The following is a 14,908-nucleotide window of genomic DNA, read 5'->3' as shown; positions in this document are numbered from 1 at the left end:
AGCAATGAGGTGAGTCACATCAGTGAGGTGTGGCGATGTGGAGACCTGACCCGGGGTCAATCGCCTCAAAAACGCGAGGGGAAAATTTCACACGCGAAAGCAGACAACTCAGATATCAGAACCTGCTGCATCGATTGTTTTGAAACCTTCACCATCGGATGCACCATACCTGATTGCCTCTTGCAGGAGCCTGCAGTTGAAAATTTGGTGACCTCAGAGCGGGTCAAAAGTCGTTAAATTTCATAAATTCCAAAATTATTGATTGCAGACAACTCTGTGCTCAGAACCTATCAAGCCGATCGCTGCCAAGGCTCTACCATGCGCCATACCTGATTTCCTCCTGTTGCATTTGAAAATTTGGTGACCCTGAGTGAGGTTAAAAGTCGTCAAATTTCACAATTTCCAAACTTCTTACCTGCAGACAACTCATTCAGAACTTACCACTCCGATCTTCTCCAATGCTTCACCATTCGATTAGAGATACCTAGCAACTGCGATGCATATCATGAAGCCATACGCTATTTCTTTTGTAGTGCCTAAGCGTGGTCATTGTTCTTTTTATTTTTTGCAATCGTGGACATTACAGCGAAAGCATTTCTGCGTATTTCGTGTGCGAACGCAAGGGCGCTGTTTTTTTTTGGGGAGGGGGGTGAACAAAGACACACAAAGTGCACCGTACGGGAGATATTTTAGTCGGTACATTTGGGACGGTCGTAATCGTCAAATCACGCATTGCCGCGGTTGCGTACAGCACGCACGATGAAGCTCAACGTTCCTGTCGGCAGAAGCAGTAATGTCTTTTCCGTCATTTTTGCCACCGTTTGCTTCTGGGCCTCGCACCTGTGTGACAAGGCTATAAGGTATGGGAATCCAATGGTGAAGGTTCAACAACGATCAGTACAGCAGGCCTTGAGATCTGAGTTGGCTGCTTTTGCACGTAAAGTTTGTCCTTCGTATTTTTTTACGAGTTTGACCCCAAACCAGCTTTCGATTTCGCCACCCCATGACTCACCTCACTGCACTGAATCGATTGCTGAAGGTTTCAAATCACCCTCCCTCACATATTTTTAGACCCTGCACGTTTGGAACGGAAAAATGATGCCGTTCAGAGTTGTCAATATAGCTCAATGGGTGCAGTTCGCAGTGTTGTGCGCTATGCTGAATGTTTTGGAAGAGACACATCGTCGATCCGAATATTGAGAAAAGACCAGGTACAGAAATTACCAAATGGCGGCAAGTATGCTACGACGTAGCGCTGGATGGAGAAGTGGATGTGGTAAACTTGTCTGACTTTATCGGTTTTGAAACAAAAAAGCGTGACCATCTAGCCCCATTTCCGAAAGGGCGTCGTCACCGTTCGCCACCTCGGTAACTATCGGTGACCTGTGCGTCGTGTGGGGGAGGGGGGGGGAGCAACTGACAAAGGTCGTTCATAGAACCACCGTGCGGAAGCATCTTCGTCAACGCACCGGTCATATGTTCGGTCATGGTGTGGTCAAGCTTGCTTGCCGCAACTCTCACACCGTCTCTCTCAAAAACCAGCTCACCGAGCCGGTCGCCTCCGGGTCGGGCTGACGGAAAGCGGGCAGGGACGGCTAAAAACATGCCGTGATCTCTCAGAGTAACCGGTTAGTTGATTGCCTTGTCCTATGATAGAACAGTTCGCTGTCGCAGGCGCGACGTGATCCATGCTCCCGTGGCCTGCTATGGTCAGCATGAGAGACCATCCAGGGACCGTTGAAGGTGGCCGGAATACACCCAGAATACCACCGCCCAAACATAGGCTCCAGCGCGGGAACAAATAATGCTGAAGAACCGTGTGCACACTGGGTGATGCATTATTCATATGAGACCAACTTTAAGATGCTTCGGGGATCTAACCATTTTTTCTTTTTTTCAGGAACATGTTTCCTCCGAACCTGGTGCAGGCTGCCGGATTCCACGTAAGCGATCTTCTTTAATGATCTATCTTTTGCCAGCGTGTGTGTAATTAGCATGAAGCAATACCGACGGCAATTTAGCTAGGGTGCTACCGTGCAGAATGCGGCCAGTGTTTCGGTGCATAGTGGCCCAAAATAATCCAACGGACGTGGTATGCCGCTAACGCCGGCTGCCGGGCGCCGGCTCCAGTTCGCGGAAGCCTCAGTGACCTGGCTACGGTGCCCCCTGTCGTAGCGCCGGCGGCTGGCGCAGCTGTTTTGGTGAGTCGCTTCCCCGCAAGGGTCATGGTTTGTGGTCTGCACTGGCCGCATCAGATCAGTGACCTGGCTACGGTGCCCCCTGTCGTAGCGCCGGCGGCTGGCGCAGCTGTTTTGGTGAGTCGTTTCTCGCAAGGGTCATGGTTTGTGGTCTGCACTGGCCGCATCAGATCAGTGACCTGGCTACGGTGCCCCCTGTCGTAGCGCCGGCGGCTGGCGCAGCTGTTTTGGTGAGTCGTTTCCCGCGAGGGTCATGGTTTGTGGTCTGCACTGGCCGCATCAGATCAGTGACCTGGCTACGGTGCCCCCTGTCGTAGCGCCGGCGGCTGGCGCAGCTGTTTTGGTGAGTCGTTTCCCGCGAGGGTCATGGTTTGTGGTCTGCACTGGCCGCATCAGATCGCTGCCATTCCGCCAAACATCGGCATGTTTCCCGCGGGCACAGTCACTGATGCATTTCCCATTGGAATTCGTCTTTGTCCTTTGAAGCAATTTTCGTAACTGTCATTGAAGCATTCCTGAATGTGACATTATTCGCGATATTTTGTTTGACGCGATGCGCCGCAAAACATCATTTATCTGTGTTCTTTGTGTAAAACTAAAATATTTTGCATTTTTTTGCTTAGCAACCATCCACGAGGTGGCTTTTCGGGTTTCAACTCGTTACAACGTTTGCTAGCTTAGGGTCGTTACATCATTCACTTACTCGTTGCAACAAGTTACAAAGCATACTGTAAAAGAGCATGCTACAAAACATACTACAACATACAATGCTACGAACTATGCTATAAGGTATGATGATATAAGAAAACGATGCGACAAGATACGGTACGATAAATTAAGATACGATACGATAAATTACGATATGATAAGATGCGGTACTATAAATACCGTGGGATAAAATTCGGAGCTATAAACTACGTTCAAAGTCGGATCGATAACCAAGAAAGATTACACACGCACATACCTATGGCATGCAATCACACATATGACCAGCATGGGCTTAAAACTAAGGCGAATGACCTAAACATTTGCGTTTTCAACAGCGAGAGTCTAATCCCTTGGATGTCAGAGATAAAGACAGAGTGGTGGTCGGAGGGACGTGATCCCATGTCGTCGCGAGACAACAAGGAAAAGTTCGCTTGGTGACTTCCAATTGAGTTCACCGTGAGGTTACATTCGTCTTTAAACAGCGTGTTCAGCGCAAAATTCGCAAGCCCCGCCGCCGGCCATTGTAGAAACGCTCGTCAAGGGTGTTTTGTCCACGACATCGCGACACACGCAACCACACTAACAAACACAATCATAGTGCGCGCACAAACATGCACATCTCATACACCAAAGCAAACGCATGTACATTTACAAATGTGTGGTTAAGTCGTTGCTTATGCAGTTAATTTTGGGATGTCGAAATGACTAGAGTCAAAGTCATTTTCACGACGTCAGAGGCTTGGCGGGCCGAATCAAGCGCAGATACATAACACAGTAGTTGACAGAATGAATTTCGATATCATCTTCCCTTAAGACATACACTTAACAAGAGACAAAATACCCTTTATCAAAGTTCTCTGGAAATGCAGCTCATACCTTTCGTTTTATACGAGCAACGGTGGAGAAACATCTATTCTTATTCACTGACATCTCCAGCATGATGTCTTCTCCAATGCGCGCACGATAGGGGCAAATATGCTATTTTGAGATGCAAGATTGCCACTGATACGTACTTACTCGCATTTACGTATGTCCCAAATGGTCGTGAAATATGTTTTTATGTCCGCTTAGATGGAATACTGAGCAGGTGCGACTGCCACCATGTTTTTCTTGGAGAAGATGTCGGCTTATCACAGATTCAGAAAAGACAGCTTTAATTACATTTGCTAAAACAATATTAACGCTAGTAATGAGTTTATTTCAGTGACAGACAAATATATCAAACACACAATAAAACAGTATGCTCTGCCTGTTTACTCCCAGCAGTTTTGGTCGGACATTAGTAATTGTTAAGTTTTCCAATTTCTCATCAGTGATGATTTGTTCTTCGAAACACTATTAATGATGATCCGTGAACAAACTTTTAAACTTTCCAAACGAAAGAAAGGAAGTGAAAGGAGACGCATTACCCGAGTGACCAATGCTCACGCAGCATATTGCCTTACAAGATAGGAGAAAAAGGCCTCTGACGTACGAGGATGTAAGGAAGAACTTGAAGAGGCCAGATATCCTGAGATCAGTGGTCTCATCGTGAGGTCTATACCTCTCTCTCTCCTCCCGTGGCCCCCTGCCCGGAAAAGTTGAGGGGTCTTATTGGTGTTAAACAGACGAGGTCAAAATGAGGTAGAAATATGAAAAGAGCCAACCCACGTGTGCCTGAAATCGTTCGTTATTTATAAAATCGACGAGTGATACAAAGTGATTCAAAAATGTTGGGCCTGCGCGCTCGCAATCTCAGGAGCAAGAACAGCGATGGTCGAGGATGCAGGTGTCGTAAAACCGGACGGCGTAGCCGACTGCATGTAACAAACATACGACGGGGGCCGGCGTGGAACCGAGAAAGTCAAGGAGATTTTGAGGCGTGAAAGAGTGGTTCCGAAAGTCTTCCAAAATCAATCCGAAACGTTAAAAAAATTCACTTAGGCGAATCGCTTTCCAAATTTTGGGATTGTCCTCTGGACAGGTTAACAACTACAGGAATACGAAAGATTAAGATTCGAGCTTAACTCTTCCAGTTCCGCCACCAGGTTTCAGAAATGGTTCGCAGTGCTGTAAAAGCTAATTATTTCTACTTATCAATCTAAAAATCATGCAGGTGAAATATACACCCGAACTATATTCTAGATGTACATAGTGATGTCCTAAAGCGTTCAAAGGCGCTTCTTAAGGTGCAAAGGCATTTTTGATCAAATGAGGTCACAAAAGGTCATCTTCCAGATTCATCTCCAAAGTGTCCCAGAACCTAGGTAGTTGTTCTAAGAAAAAGTTCGCATGCTCATTTAAGGTCACTGGCCTTGTTCAACCCTTTGAAGGTCATGGTGATCAAAATCACACAAGACCACTTTGAGTTTTGCATTGGAATAGGTGATTAAGATAACGAGAGGGCAGTATGCTCCTAAAAACAAAATGTTGGTCTGGGTCCTTTTTGGTCAGCGGCCTTTTCTGGGCTTTGCAAAATCCGCGGGAGACGTATGATGCGGTTCCTGTTATTAATAAATTCGAAATGAGCACCAGAACCTAGCACATACAACAAGGCCCACAGTAATAAAACAGATTAGTTTTCATCTTGGCCTGACCTTCATACCTGACCTCATGTCAATGTAATACGTTCGTTCAACTGTTGTGTTGCCTAAGAAAGTATCTCAGCGATGTATGGCTCCGTCTAACACTCCGTTGTCGCATCAGATTGAACGATTCCCTAGAAACTGACATGGCAGAATCTATGGCCTAACTTTGACCTGCTGTAGATCAGCGACATTACAAGGTACACCCAAATTTTGAGTACTGAACGATCCGCTATTCAATTATCTACAACTATGCAAGATTTGGCGCGGTTACGTCGCGCCGTTCGGAAACCATTCTGGAAAAACCTTCGGACAGACCAATTTGGCCCCCACCCGAGTGTGTGCTAACCACTGCGCGCCTGGGAAACCCGAGGCGCGGGATTCGATGCCCCGAAGCGCTCGCGCTTCCTGTCAGGGTGAGAGGCCGGCGATGCCATATAGTCTCAGCAGCTGAGTGCGTCATAAATTCCCAGTGACATACCCATAATTTAAATGGTCCGATCCGAAAAGGCCCTGAACCGCCTTGCCCTTTATGTTTGTTTGCAGCCCTTTTTGAACAGAAATAGTGGCGCCATCAGAGATGTTATTTCCTAAAATCAGTTGGTAGGGATCAGCTAAAAAATTAACCTTACTCGCCCCCAAATCCTTTTCCCTTGGATGTTATCACTTTAATTTGCGTCCCTGCTGTATAAGATAATAGTAGTGCAAAATGCGTCGGTTCCAAACTTGTTTCGATGTCAAGGAATGACTTCTCATTTGAAGCCGACGTATTTGTGATAATGGTAATATTGTGGCAATGATGATAAAGTAATAATGATGATATTATGGTAAAGATTATGCAGTGTTTATAATGGCATGGTCATAATGATGATATGGTGATCATGATGGTACGTGGTATTATCATGATGATATTTTGTGCAGTGAGATGATGATGATAGTGATAGTGATGCGTCAAGACACCTAGCATGTCAGCATTTCAGACACTTGCTACATTTCATTGGCCCAATGCTCCATTTTGTTCACATGCATTGCGGGGGGAGGCTCAGAACAGCATTGCGGAGACTCGAAACAGCATTGGGGAGTGTGTGTGGGGGGGGGGGGGCTGGGCATACAAAGTGGCACCTCTGGGAGTAATGCTAGGAATATGATTTATTCGGCACTTGCGGTCCCGTAGCTTGGAAAATGTGCTCCCACGGGTCCGTTGCTTCCAGCGACTGCCATTGAAATGTTATCCGGCAATGGACCAAGAGTGGGTAGCCTTTTACTGCGTTGGCCATGTTAGATCACTGTATGGTACGTAAAACCAAGTCCAGCTCTGTCTGGCATGAAGTCGGCAGAGAAACTTATTCCATGTCCTGGACAAGTCTATCTTACGTGATGAGGTAGGGGCACACGCAGCAGGTTTTGCTTAGCAAAAGTTTCAAATTCAAAACCAACCATGCGAAGCATTTGATTAAATTTTTCGAAATAAGTGGAAAGAGTGGAGCAGCAGAGGGGCCATCCTCTCATGTAGCAAGGGTGCAGTGAAACCGCGAGGGTACAGTAGAAAAACGCCAGAGGAGAATCGGAACAGTGACGTGTCCCGATTGGAAAAAGGCAGGCTGCTGATGCAACCCTGAAAGTCTGGCTAAAGCACTGCTTGAAAATTCAAAGAATGGGTTTTCGTCTTGGTATTTGCTCATGCTATCACTTGCTCATAAAGGCCTTTCCGAGCTGGAGCTTTTTGATTCAATTTATCCACTGGCAGCTCGGCTTATGTTGGAGGGCAAAACTGCTGCTGCCCTCCACCTTTGCAAAACAAAGCGTAAGAATCGCCTTTGCTCCTCTCTAACTCCTCAGAGGATCTCTCAATCACCGTCAACACCCAACAGCCGGCGGCATTGGCCATGTCTGCCTATAATACTTGTTCAAAATATGTTTTGAATATATATCTGCCACTCATCCGATTACCCCGCTTCTCCTTTTTTAATTCCTTAAAAGAAATCGCGATGCATCGCATGACATTGAACTGTTGCAAGGTACATGTTTTGTTGCCTCCCGAAGTGTTTTTTCATAGATTTCGTGAAGTAGGCTCGACCCCACCGCCGAGTCCAAGCGCACGGTCGCCACTGCACGGCCCGGCCGCCGACCGTCGAAGCCGCCAACGCGCCGCGCGCGCGCGAGGGGCTCACTCAGCCATCCTGGACCGGTGCCTGGAAATATCCGTGTCCGAAGCCGTGATTTCCCCGCCATCCGACCCAACCCGGCCCAACCCAAGCAAGCCTTAGTCCAAGATAGCACCCCCACGCGACCCGACCTCACCCGAGCAAGACCAAGGCCAGGACCAAGCGTACCACCCGACCCCACCCCACCCGAGCAGGACCAAGGCCAGGACCAAGCGTACCACCCGACCCGACCCCACCTGAGCAGGACCAAGGCCAGGACCAAGCGTACCACCCGACCTCACCCCACCCGAGCAGGACCAAGGCCAGGACCAAGCGTACCACCCGACCCCACCCCACCCGAGCAGGACCAAGGCCAGGACCAAGCGGACCACCCGCCCCCACCCCACCCGAGCAAAACCAAGGCCAGGACCAAGCTCGACCTCACCGGAGCAACACCAAAACCAGGACCAAGCATACCGCCCGACCCGACCCCACCCGAGCAAGACCAAGGCCAGGACCAAGTATCCTCACCCGACCGGGCCGACCAACCAAGACCAAGCATTTCCACCCGATCCAGTCGGTTGCACGCTCTTTATGACGAGCGTGGCGTATTGGGCCCTCCATAGCTATTACGATTCGGTTATAAATACCGGTCGCGTGATAGTAAGCTGCACATAGAAGTTGACTGCATAGTTATCGTGCCTGTTTAACCGTACATTCGTTACAAGCTGCGGTGCTTCACTTTCGCATTATTTGTCATCGTTAACTAGTTCGGTAGAAGTTAACTGCACAGTTATCCTGCCTGTATAACCGTACGTTCGTTACAAGCTCCAGCGCTTCATTTTCGCATTATTTGTCATCGGTATCCAGTGGCGTCACTTGCACGGGTAGTTTTGACAGCACTGAGCATGAGCATTCACTCGCTGACTCAGATCTTCCAAAAGAGATGCGAAGCTCTATTTATTGGTGTGGCGATATCAGTGCTGCTGGTCGCGGCAACGGCACAGGGGACAGGTAAACAAACATGGCCGCCGTTCAGCCCCGTCGATGTCTGCTGGGCGGCCGTGCCAGCGCCGAGTGCGAGGCACGCGCCAGCAGACGGCGGGGCACCCGACAAACAGCAGCTGGACGCATCTCCAAGGTCGCCATCATCTCCTCGAGTGGCTGGCAATCTATTTTCATCGGAGCAATTGGCGGGAGACGCGGGTGTTGCCGCCGTAGACGCCAGCGCCGCTCATCCGACTGGCTCGGCCTGCGCCGTCGCGTTGGAGGGAACAAACGGGCCGACACAGCATTGGCAGGCGTTCCAGTTGACTGACCTCTGATGATCGCCGCGGGCGCTACTGGTGGAAGCAGGGGGGGGGGGGGAGGGGCATCTGTTTGCCCCCCGGGAGATCTCCCGACTGGTCGTGTGTTTGGCGATGGCCCCCAAGACTGGCGCGCCACGGCAGCCTAACACATTTCATGGCACCAACTTGCTGGGTGTAGTTCATTCAAGATTTACATCGGCTGCCTATGGGGAGCGTTAGCAGACAGGGTGGGTGTCGCGGGGCAGCTCCGTCACTGGGCGCGGCAGCAGTGATTCGGTTGTGAAGCGACGCTGGACAGCGGAGGATCGCCCCACGACGGGAGCCATTTGGATCACCTTCTAGCAGCAGACATGCTTTTGAATCTCCTGTTGTGATCACATTTCAATGTAGTTGCTCGTTATACATAGTGCAAAGAAATACGATGGCCGCTTGCTGTTGTTTAGTGCAGTCAGGCTCGGGAGCGCTGTGTGCCGGCCTGCTGGGCCGAGTCTTGTGCAGGACGACTGATGCCAGCCAGACGCGTCGCCTCGCTGTAGCCCCGGGCCAGGCCGCCCCGTAGCAGGTCGTGGTGTCGGTCAAGCTGGCGCCGGCTGTCACGTGACTGTGCGGTCTCTGTTCCAGTACCGCACCGTCCTGATCACGCCCACTGCAGAGCAGGAGGAGGCCTATCGTCAGAAAATTGGCAACGACTCGGCTAGTAAGTGGGTCCGTGGGCGGCTAGCCCACAAACCGGCATCAAGCTCAATTGATACTGGCTGCAGCGTTTGCATACCGCCGTTTCAACATAAACTCTGCCAAGGCGGGGAGGGGAGGACGACGGGGGAAGTGGGGCGGGGTGACACACCTGCTGGGGCTAATACTGCGGTTCCCGCCCACCTACTGCGGCGAAATGTACATAATGGCAATGGCGACGCATGGCGCCTTAAAAAGCTTCGGCGCCTCTCTAGTGATCCACTGGCGACAGACCCAATGGGTTTATATATTTGTCTATATCACCGGTTACAGGGTATGGGGCGCACATGACACCGGGACATCGCTACGACGTTTAACACGCGCTCGGGCGGGGGTGGGGGCAAATCGACCCTCCCCGCCCCACCCGTGTGGACCTCTTTTTTAAATTGGCCGGGTGAGCCATGGTCGATCCCGTTTATAGCGAATGGGCGCTGCTATCGTATACGAGCTTAAACTGGAATCAATCAGGGGTCTGAAGCGTAATATAGGAGTGCATGCGAATTGCGCCATGAAGTGGTGTTTCTACCTCTTGTTCGTGGTAACGTCTATAGGCGTTATTTGGGGCATTTGTTGACGCGTCACGTGCCCCAATCATTGTCATCCGTGCGCCCCTATTTTGAGTGGTTTGTTGAAGAAATCAAGTGAAACTATGTGAGTACATTTCTCTGGTCATACTACGGTTTGAACGTTATCGGTCATTTGTAATTTCCTCCCTGTGAAGTTACGTCCGTGGTTGGATAAATGATGAAAAGGAACGCCTCACGCTTGACTTGGATGTCACATCGAGCAAACGCAGTTTCGCTCTTACATAATGTCGGGGGAATGGCTCTGATGAGCAGCTTGATCTGATGAAGCGGGCATCGTCGCACTGATCGCTTCACTCGTGACGTGGAACGCCGGCAGCACGTCCACGGACAGCGTTCTACGCGCTCACGGGGCTCTGTATCCACGGGCCCTCGCCAGGCTGGGGTGGGCGGGCGGTCCTTACCAAACAAAACCGTCCCGTCTTGCCACTTGACGGACTCCAGATCCTCACTGCTTGACTCCGGCCACCGCGACCGGTTTGAGACAGGCGGGGAGCGCTCCATAGATAGGAAAATCTACGGAGCGCATCTACAGAGGAGCAGTTTGAGTGAAGAAGTACCTCTCAATGTATTGCCGAACATCGCAAGTTCACCATGCTACACGCTCCAGCTCCAAATCAGCGTCGCTTTACAATAAAAAGCGATGACGATTTTTGCTAGTGATGACCTTCGTTGTAGCATAGCAGGTTATTTTAAAATATTCCCGCACAACTTTATCCATAATGGTATGAGTAACATCATATTTTGCCACAACAAAAACACGGAACAGTTGGGGAAAACAAACATGCAAGGCGTGGGACCGACACAAACAGCTGTTATGCGCTCACTAGGGGAGTGCGGTTATTCGCTTGTCGGCTTTGCGTCACAGTAATGGGCAGCTTGCTTCATCCAGATCAAATACTATAATGGTGTTGATGTTGGTCCACATAGGGCGTTGTTAGTCAATGACTACTGTGCACTCTACTGGGCATCCACTTTTATGTCAGTGTGCAATTTAACTGAGACTCAATATGGCATATCGTGCCTAAATAATCACGGCTTTGCAAAAGTGATGGCTAGAAATGTTGTCAAACATTCCGAAACGTTTCGAAGCGCTTAATATCAACGTTAATGATTGCACAAACGTCTCGCAATCATTTATAGGAATACGTGTTTCTCGATGCACGCAGTGTTGGTTCACTATCCAGTAGTGTACGTCCATTATGTAGTGCACGTCCACTATCCAGTAGTGCAGTACTATCCAGCTGTGTGATATTTACGCCATCAGTCGTTATGCAGATTCAGTGCAGAATGATTTTGACAAATATTGCGTTCCACTCATGCTGCTTTCCTTTTTCTGGAGCATGCAATATATACTCCCACACACACACACACACATACACACACACATATATATATATATATATATATATATATATATATATATATATATATATATATATGTGTGTGTGTGTGTGTGTGTGTGTGTGTACACACATATGTATCACGTTTCTCCTATGCATTTATGTAACGATGTGAAGCTTGCAGCATACAACGATTGAGATTAAGAGAAACTGACAAAGGAATAGATGCCCCACATGTTATTGAAAATTAAGATGCGATTGCGCAACATGCCGGAGAGGCATCCTCAAAATATGTTAGATAGGTGGCATCAACCCCACCCCCTATCAGGATGTGTGTTAACATGCCAATCAGATTACCATGTGAATACAAATTTTATTATGTACCACATCCTTTTCTGGTTATGATCAGTAGGTGAGGCTACAACTGGATGAACCTCACTCGGTAAGATTTTGAACAAGCCACATTCTATATCTTTCAAAAGACATGTACCGGACGGCAGTCACACAACCGCAATTCCTGACTGGTGATGTTCTTTTTTGTTGCAGAAATTCCAGTTCACATGTTTGAAATAAGTGGCCAGTACAAGGAGAACTCAAACATCACGGGGCTTGTCGTCTTTTCAATTGTCTTCGGCATCGTGATTGGAATGATGAAGGACCAAGGCAAGATTCTCCTGCAGTTCTTCACAGCCATGTCCGAAGCCGTTATGCACCTCACGCGGATCGTCATATGGTCAGGGACAAATGTATCACTGTATCAGCTTGTGAACGTGCACGTCTTAGTGGCAATCTGTCCAGCACGGTGTTGCTCCCAAGCTGGATATTAACGGTTAACCAACATTCTAAATGTGTGTGTCACGAAAGCATGGTCCAGTCTCTGTCAGCGACAACCGGTTAAAACCCTTTTAGAGGGGCGTTGATGGTCAGATCTGGAGCTAACCAGAACGTGGGGCAAAACTGACTGCCTCGTCGGGCTCAAGAGAGCATGTTCGCTTTTTCTCCCGTCCATTGTTTTCATCGAGCAATTCTTGAGGGCATGTCAATCCCATTGTCAAATCTCAGTCGCCAGCCCCGTGAGGGTAAAAAAGATCCAAAAAATTACCGAAATCTCTGAATGTCAGGTATCTCTTGATTAAAACAAAATGCAATATATTGTATCGCAACATACTGTACATTGCTTAGATAATTACTAGACTTGCGTTGCTTGGTGTAAATGAAACTAGCCGATAATGCCCTATCCATCCGAGAGCGTGTCTAGATAAGTACTATCAAGCACTTTTTTATCTTGAACATTTTTTTCCAGCTCTTTGATTGGATGGATTTCGGGGATCAGGATCCATGCTAAGTGGTACTTGCTGAGTGAGCGTTGACGCCAGTATCTGACCGCGATATTCCAGGTCGACGGCGGAATTTGCGGCGAAAGTCTGACCCACCACAGTCCTTTGTGCGTGTCATCCTGGCCTCTGACATCACCTGACCTTTAGCGTGGCCGCTGCCGCTGGCTTGAAGGCCGGCCCGTGCTGGAGTTAGAGCTGTAAGGAGGCAGGCTGGTGTCCAGTCCGAGTCTGATAAATGTTCTCGAATTCACCTCTGCTGCGATCATCGCATGATACCGTCACACATCGCATCACACATCTCACATCACACGATGTCATGGATTGTGACAGACAGTCCTGTTTAAGTTATTTATTTTTAAGGCTAGAAATCCTAGGATTGCTAAGATTCTTAGATATAAGATGAGAAATCTTCAGAATTCTTAAGTCGGGATCTCGGGATGCTAAAGCCCGAATTCTTGGATCAGGGTTAGTATGTAACCCGGGGCCTGGGACGAGCTACCCAATATCGGACAGCTGATAATGAAGCCATACTTTTAGTTTCGTATGCATTTTTTTGTATTTTAGTGGACCAAAACAACGCATCATCACAAGACACCTATCATCGCGTACCATCAACATTGGGGCAATTGTTATCACTACAGTTTTACGGAAATTGCCTCTCTCCTATCCGTTGAGTCCTTGCATTCGGTCGTGTTCGTTGATTGTCCAATTATTTACCTGTAGGAATCTATTTTCGGTGTAGACGTTTAATGCTGCACTCTTGTGTGTCGATGTCTCAGTGTGTCGATGTCGATGTCTCAGTGTGTCGATGTCGATGCCTCAGTGTGTCGATGTCGATGTCTCAGTGTGTCGATGTCGGTCGATGTCTCAGTGTGTCGATGTCGATGTCTCAGTGTGTCGATGTCGATGTCTCAGTGTGTCGATGTCGATGTCAATCCAGTGTCACGAACTTTCGCGTGGTGTGCGATATGCTACGGATGATAGACATGAGCATGGTGTCGCAGGCTGTCACCTGTCGGCGTCTGCTTCCTGATCGCGGCCAAAATCCTGGAACTGAAGTCGTTCTCGGTGCTGTTGGGTCAGCTGGGCATGTACTTCGTCACCGTTATGCTGGGCATCATGCTGCACGGTTTCGTCGTGCTGGTGCTCATCTACATGGTGATCGTGAGGGAGTTGCCGTTCCGCTACATCGCCAACATCAGCCAGCCGTTGGCTACCGCCTTCGGCACGTCTTCCAGGTGAGGCTGTTTGCGGGAGCAGCTCGCCGTATTCGGTTCTCCGCCTCCGGACAGAGCTCAGCGGCCTAAGCTGCGGTGCTGTCGTCAAATGCGCGCCGAGGTCCCGTCACATGCATGGCTATCCTGAGGGACATCAACCAGATACTGATGTCTTGTTGTCTTATTGTCACGTATTCACGACACGTCAAGACGCCGCATGTGATGCCTTATTGTAATTTTGTCTTAGAGTGGAGAGGTCCCAGCACGTTGGCTTTTACACATGCAGACGTGTATGCTTGCACAAGATAGCTAATAAGTCTTTGGCAAAAGCACAGGGCGAGGTTCTCGACCACAAAATGTGTGACTAGCCCCGCGTTGCCTCTTCGCCGCCATCCAGCCGCGTTAGCAGGTTGCCAGCAAGCCGCGTAGCCCGCGATTCTACAGAATGCCACCGAGCTGTCACACCAGCCGACCCAGCCGAGCGGCCACGCCAGCCGAGCCAGCCGAGCGGCCACGGCAGCCGAGCCAGCCGAGCTGCCACGCCAGCCGAGCTATCATATCAGCCAATCTGTCACACCAGCCGAGCTGTCACTCCGGCCAAGCTGTCACACCAGCCGAGCTATCACACCAGCCAAGCTGTCACGCCGGCCAAGCTGTCACACCGGTCAAGCTGTCACGGCAGCCGAGCTGTTACGACAGCCAAGCTATCACACCAGCCAAGCTGTCACACCAGCTGAGCTGTCACGCCAGCCGAGCTGTCACACCAGTTGA

General features: G+C 49.3%; 1 protein-coding gene across 1 annotated transcript in view; it reads left to right on the top strand.

Annotated features, from left to right (window-relative positions):
* Positions 1-1,897: 1,897 nt before the first annotated feature.
* LOC119108652 (excitatory amino acid transporter 1) overlaps positions 1,898-14,908 on the top strand; it is a 32,083-nt gene continuing 19,072 nt past the window's right edge. Inside the window, exons 1-4 of the mRNA XM_037232271.1 lie at positions 1,898-1,943; positions 9,546-9,621; positions 12,130-12,316; positions 13,925-14,158. Coding sequence (XP_037088166.1) covers positions 1,905-1,943; positions 9,546-9,621; positions 12,130-12,316; positions 13,925-14,158 — 536 coding nt within the window. The 5' untranslated portion in view covers positions 1,898-1,904. The remainder of the gene's footprint in view (positions 1,944-9,545; positions 9,622-12,129; positions 12,317-13,924; positions 14,159-14,908) is intronic.

The sequence above is a fragment of the Pollicipes pollicipes genome, unplaced genomic scaffold (assembly GCF_011947565.3).
Source record: "Pollicipes pollicipes isolate AB1234 unplaced genomic scaffold, Ppol_2.1 Scaffold_6686;HRSCAF=7923_pilon_pilon_pilon, whole genome shotgun sequence".
In the NCBI taxonomy this organism is placed as follows: Eukaryota; Metazoa; Arthropoda; class Thecostraca; order Pollicipedomorpha; family Pollicipedidae; genus Pollicipes; species Pollicipes pollicipes.
This window is presented reverse-complemented; position numbering and strand designations above follow the sequence as displayed.